At 63.2% G+C, this 6,220-nt stretch overlaps 1 protein-coding gene across 1 annotated transcript; it reads right to left on the bottom strand.

The window, feature by feature from the left end:
- Positions 1-200: 200 nt before the first annotated feature.
- Positions 201-5,855, bottom strand: ZP1 (zona pellucida glycoprotein 1). Its single transcript, XM_026045628.1, has 12 exons — positions 5,690-5,855; positions 5,183-5,304; positions 3,690-5,103; positions 3,457-3,600; positions 2,524-2,708; positions 2,340-2,437; positions 2,039-2,166; positions 1,772-1,961; positions 1,538-1,688; positions 801-885; positions 404-524; positions 201-270 (listed from the first exon to the last, which is right to left on the bottom strand). The coding sequence occupies exons 1-11, from the start codon at positions 5,853-5,855 to the stop codon at positions 418-420; spliced, it is 2,790 nt and encodes a 929-aa protein (XP_025901413.1). The 3' UTR covers positions 201-270; positions 404-417.
- Positions 5,856-6,220: the final 365 nt, after the last annotated feature.

Genomic DNA, 6,220 nt, shown 5'->3' with positions numbered 1-6,220 from the left:
TCCTCCTCCTGGCACCACCAGCCAGAGCGGCAGGATTGCATGACTGCCTGTTACACGCAAGGGAAGCTCAGGGGAGATTGTGGCTGTCACGGTCTCTGAGATAAGGAGAGGAGACGTTTTTTGGCTCTGTCCCCCGCAGACAAACCACCAAAGCCTCTCCCTTGAGCCACCACACTTGCTGGTTTATTTTATACTTCTTGTGCTGCATGTTTTTGACAAGGGAGAGCAGAGCCCGGAGATGTCCAGTCAGCTGTGACCTGAAAGCAAGGGCTGCGGAGAAGGAGGACGTTTAAAACGGYGCTGCCTGGTGTGAAGGGGCAGCTGAGGGAGAGGACGGTAACAAGAGAGCTGAAAACCGTGTTTTTCGGTTAGCATCTGAGCAGGTGCTAGCAGAAAAACTCACCCTAGACCTTGAGCTCAGCCTTTCTGCAGCCTGGGGCTCTCCTGGAAGATGATGCGTCCTTGAGAAACCGCTTTGTGCGTGGGCTCTGCTGTCCTCCTCTCAGACGGAGACCGGCGGGCTCCTGTGGAGGGGTACCAGGAGTTGGCATGGAAAGGGGGCTGCCAGTTAGCGGGATGTGGAGCTGTGCTGCAGGCCACCAAAGGGCCCTCGGTGGCCAGCATGCCGTTGCCATCAAGCTGTCAAAACCTCTCAGCTCCTCTAAGCGCGTCCTTGACGGGCCAGCCTGGGAGCGTGTGTTGAGGCCACGCAGGAGCACGTGCTGCACGTCGCGGGCAGGGCAGCACCTGCCTTGGCAGCGGGATGCCACCAGGAGAGCCCTCCCAGCGCCCCCACTTACTTGATGGCACCCCCAGCTGGCAAGAGGGCCGGCAGGGCTCCGGCTGCGCAAGGTGGCACACGGAGGCACTGCAGAAGATGTACACCTGGAAGGCAGGCATTGGCACGGTGTCAGCGTGTGGCACGGGGACAAGGCCAGGCAGCCTTGGCCCTGTGGCCTCCTGAGAARCAGCTCTTTAGTCCTTTACCCAAAGGAAACTCTATAAAAGAGCATAGATGCCTTGCTTGTTCTGTAGGGCCACAGCCAGAGCAGAGGGGAGACTACCTGGCATGTGGCAGCGCTGTCTGTGCTGCACAGCATGAGCCAGGGATCTTTGGCAGGGTGGGAAACCAAAGCATTTGCTCAGTCAAAGTCCCAGGCGTGTGTTTAGGGTGTTGAGGGTATTAGAAGTTGGATGGTGAATGTCCTCACRGCTTGAAGGACACCCCTTGGGGAGCAGTGTTCCCCACGTCTCCTGGAAGGAGACCGTTTCTTGAGGGGTGAGCCACTCTAGATGGGGCTGAGCACATATGGGTTTGCAGGTATAGGCTGAGCTTCTTGCAGGCAAGGGTGAAGGGCAGTACCCAGGAGGGACAGTAGGAGAGCTCTGCAGTTGTGGCCAAGTCACAGGGCTCATGCACTGCATCTGAGCGCTTGTATTTAGTCTCTGTCTGAGAGCTAAGCTCAAGCTCCGCTTCACCCCGCAGGGCTGAGTGGAGAAGTTCTCCCGCCGTGGTGTTTATGCACGCCCTCCTCACCTCGCCTTCCAGCATGGCCATGGAGGGGGACTCCACGAAGGTGAACGTGGAGACAACAAAGCGTTGATAGTGGCTTGGGAAGGGCAGCTGTTGTGAGGCCGGGCCCACAGGTAGGAGCTGGGTCCTGTAGTTGTCCCCTGCGAATGGACACCTGGATGCACAAGAAGCACCCTCAGTCCCTGCTGAGGGCCCCCGCCTTGCCATCCCTCTCTTCCCTGCCTGCTTCCCGCTCACCCGTCCACCAGGATGGGCCACTGGGGTTCTGCCGTAGCGCTGGTGCTGGGGGACGCCCAGCACTGGTGCAGGACCAGGACCAGGTTGGGGTCTGTCTTCTGCAGGAGGCGCACCTCCACGTAGATGGGGTCCCTCAGCACCTTCACGAGGGGATACTCGCTGTCCTCATGGTAGCTGCTGTAGCTTTCGTCTGCGGGAGAGGAGGGAGAAGCCAAGCTAGCCGTGGCGCCGCGGGGGCACCGTGCCGCTGCCTCGCGGGCTGCTCACCCGAGGCGATGCGCAGCTGGAGCCGCAGAGGCCCGGGCTCCGTCAGGGCCTCGGCTGTGGGAGGCACTGCCACCTCTACGCGGACCGGCAGCAGGTCGCTGGCGTTGTAGATGCAGCGAGCGTGGAGGCTGCGGGGCAAAGAGCAAGGTGAAGACTGGGATTGGCAAGGCGCCTTAGGCAGAGRCTGGGCAGGCTAGGCTTTGCTAAGGGTGGGATGCGAGGTTCCCCCGTCCCTTTGGCCAGGAGAGGTGGTGTTCTTCACAGCCAGGAGCCAGCTCAGCCCCCGCATCCCTCTCCTTACATGTAAATACTGTCCCGTGTGATGGAGCCACGCGGTCCTGGCTGCACATCGATGGTAGAGATCAGCTGGTTCTCGTAAACCAGCCGGTCCTCGATCACCTGGGGTGAACACAAGCGCAGGCTTGACTTTCCCTGTCTGAGCTCAGGGACAGAGCTGCCCCCGGACACCAGGGCCCTGTCCTTACCTGCACGGTGGTACCGCACTGAGTCACAGGGAAGCGGAACATCACGAAAGAGTCTGTCACCTTGTCAGGCTCACAGTGGCCCTCGTCACTGGCCAGCCGGACACTGTCCAGGTTGTAGGGCTGGCTGGACAGGCCCCGGGGCACCACAATGATGAAGTGCCCATCCTGCAGGCACTGGACAGTTGCTGCAACGTAAGGAAAGGGGTTGCCCAGTGGGCCCAGGTTTAAATAAGTCCAAGTCCTAGTGGGCCGAGAGCATAGGTCCTTTGTCATGGCAGTTTTTGGGCCATGAGCATGGTGCATTTCACAGAATCACAGAATGTTCAAGGTTGGAAGGGACCTCTAGAGCTCATCTAGTCCAACCTTCCCGCTCCAGCAGGCACACSTACAGCRTGGTATCCAGGYGGGTTTTGAAGACCTCCAGAGAAGGAGACTCCACAGCCTCCCTGGGCAGCCTGTTCCACTGCTCTGTCACCCTCACAGTAAAGAAGTTSCTCCTCACCTGGAGATGGAACTTCCTSTGCTCCAGCTTGTGCCCATTACCCTTCGTCCTATCGCTGGCCACCCATGAGAAGAGCTTGTCCCCTTCTTCCCTGCATTCTCCCTTCCTGAACTTATACATGTTGATCAGATCCCCCCTCAGCCTTCTCTTCTCCAGAGAAAACAGGCCCAGCTCACTCAGCCTCYSCTCATAGGAGAGATGTTCCATTCCCTTAACCATCTTGGTTGCCCTTCTCTGGACCCAACGCATTTCCCGGCGGCTCTCCAAAGAGGCCCGGGGCTGCCCTAGAACCACCACGGGTGGCTCTCTGGAGGCTCTGGCGACCAACACCGCCACGCTAGGGACCGCCAGGCCCCGTCCTCCCCACCAAGGAGCCATGGCGGAGCACATGGAGAGCTGGAGATGCCTCGCCGAGAGCCGCGGGTTTTCACCTGTGTTGCCGTAATAGCAGGGCGCGAGGCGGTCCGCGTCGTCGTAGCAGCAGCCCGCCCGCAGGCAGCTGTGGCGGCCGAGCGGCGCCGCGCACGGCATCCTCCCCGCGGCCACGCGGCACTGCTCCCGCGGGAGCTGGGCCCCTGCGGACGGGAGAAGGCTGAGCCTCCCCGCRGGGCAGCGGCAGGGGAGGCCCTGCTCCGTGCCGCTCCCCTCCTCCCGTGCGCCATACCTGCCCCTGCTGAGGGGTAGAAGAGAGCCGCGGACTGGAGCAGGCCCGGCTGAGCGTGAAGGCCGGGACGCAGCACGCCAGGCTGGGCTTGGAACTCGGGCCGCGCTGGGCCTGGCTGCGTTTGAGGCTGAAAGACAGGACGCGCTGGACCTAGCTGGGGCTGGTGGTGGAGCCCTGGGCTCGCTAGGCTCGGCCGGTGTTGGTTAGGACGTGCTGGTCCAGCCGGGTGCAGTTGACTTGGTTGCGACTGAAAGCCGGCGTGAACTAGGCCAGCTTGGGTGTGGAMACCAGAGTGGAGTAAACCAGTCTGAGAGTGGGTCTGGAGGCCGGGGTGAACTAAGCCCAGCTGGTTTTGGGGCTGAATGCCAGAGTGAACTAAACCTGACAGAGTGTGAGCACCAGGGTGTGTTAGGCCCGGCTGGGACTGGGACTGTGTTCCAGGGCGAAGGAAGCCAGGCTGGGCCTGGGGCCGCGTTCCAGGGCGAAGGAAGCCAGGCTGGGCCTGGGGCCGCGTTCCAGGGCGAACGTGGCCTTGTTGAGACTGCGGCCGTATTGCAGGGCGAGCAAGGCCTGGTTGGGCCTGGGGCTGTGTTCCGGGATTAACAAGGCCAGCTTGGGCCTGGGGCTGTGCTCCAGGGCGAATGATGCCAGTTTGGGCCTGGGACTGTGTTCCGGGACTAACAAGGCCAGCTTGGGCCTGGGACTGTGTTCCGGGACTAACGAGGCCAGCTTGGGCGTGGGGCTGTGCTCCAGGGCGAAGGAGGCCAGCTTGGCTCTGAACCCCGGGGTGCAGCAGGCTAGGCTGGGCTTCAGGCTGGATGCCAGGGCGCAAATCAGCCTGGGGCCAAGCAAGGGGCCGAACCTGGCCTGGCTGGGATTGGGACTGCACCCCTGGATGGACTGGTTCTTGCTGGGTCTGGACGCCCGAGGGCGCTAGGCCAGGTTGGGGTTGAGACTGAACCCCTGGGCGTACTAATCCTGACTGGCTCTGAAGCCCTGGGCGAATGTGGCCAGGCTGGGTCTGAACCCCTAGGTGAATGTGGCCAGGCTGGGTCTGAACCCCTGGGCGAACTGGGCCGGACTGGGATTGGTGCTGAAGCCCAGGATGTACCAGCCCCGGCCGGGGCTGAACCACAGCCTGAGCCTGGCCCGAATGGCTTTGGAGCTGGTGCCCGGGAAGAGCTAGGGCAGACTGGGACACGCGGTGCGGGAGGCCAGGCTGGGGCTGGGGGACAAGGACACCATCCTGGGCCTGCTGGATGGCATTCCCTTCGTGCTCAATGCGCATGTTCCCGTCCATGAGGACATAGTAGTCAGCCGGCTGCGGGCAGGTCATGTTGACCTCGTAGGAGGCTGCGATGACCCCGCTGATCAGCACCTCTTCCATGCGGACCCTCAGGATATAGCGGCCTTCCTGCGGCGAGGCAGAGGGGACGGTCACCTCCAGCGCCCGCCGGCAGCCGGGCACGAGGCGTTCGGCACGGGACCCTCACCTTCAYCAGGACGTGGCAGCCCTCGTAGCCGGAGGAGAAGCTCACGCCTCCGTCYGCGCCGGTGTTGAGCCAGTGGAGGCAGATGGAGCAGTTGGCCACTTCGAAGAGGCTGCCGAACTCGTCTGCGGAGAGCGCGCGCGCGCGGGCACCGGGTGAAGCGGGGTGGCGGTGGCGCAGGCTGGGGGGCACCCCGCTTTGGGGCACRGCAAAGCCGCCGTCCCCCCCACGCAGGACTGCCCCATCACTGCCTCTTGCCCGCCCCACGTGTGCAGACCCAGTCTCGGTCCCGGGAGCCTGGCTTTGGGTCAAGTTGTCCCCCCGGGGGCAGGCTGCAGAAAAACCCACCCGTCCGTGCCGCCCCTTCCAGCGGCACAACCCGGGAGAGGTGCCACGCCAGAGACACGTTCAAGCGTTCGGCTCAGCCCAGGGGCGCAGACCCCGGCGTGGGACGCAGAGGCAGCCGGGCGACGGTCTCGCACAGCCCCTGCCCRCCTCGCCGACACTCACCCAGCACTTTGAAGCGGACGCTGCGCCCGCGGGGCGGATACGCCAGGAGCTGCATGCCGTAGTCGCCGCACTCGTAGCGGTACCGCAGCAGCGCGCGCGAGGGGCCCGGCCCCAGCGAGAGGAGGAAGAGCACGGCCGCGAGCTCGCAGCTCCATGGGCAGCCCATGGCAGCGGCGGCGGGCTCGCCCGGCGCGGCGGACGTTTATAGGGGGAGGCGAGCAAGCGAGCAGGGGGGGACGGCGCGGGGGAGAGGCCGGCCACGGCAAAACGTGCCAGAGATCAGGCGAGCGACCTCGCTGCCCCGGCGCCGCTTGCAGCTCGATGACACCCAGGGGAAAAGCGAGCTTCAGATGCATAAGCTTTCGGCATAAGGGTGCGAGCGCTGGTGCCYGCGGAAGGGCCGGGATCGGCTGCCTGTGCGGATGGTAGCGACACCGCTACGCGCTCTTTGCTCAGAAGAGATCYAGAACTGGGGTCTGGACTTCATAAAGAAAAGAAAACTGAAGGTCAAGTGAGGGATAAGCCAAAGAA

Source organism: Nothoprocta perdicaria, unplaced genomic scaffold, assembly GCF_003342845.1.
Source record: "Nothoprocta perdicaria isolate Ctin4 unplaced genomic scaffold, notPer1 scaffold_405, whole genome shotgun sequence".
In the NCBI taxonomy this organism is placed as follows: Eukaryota; Metazoa; Chordata; class Aves; order Tinamiformes; family Tinamidae; genus Nothoprocta; species Nothoprocta perdicaria.
Note: the sequence above shows the minus strand (reverse complement) of the source record. Positions and strands in the feature narration are given on the sequence as shown.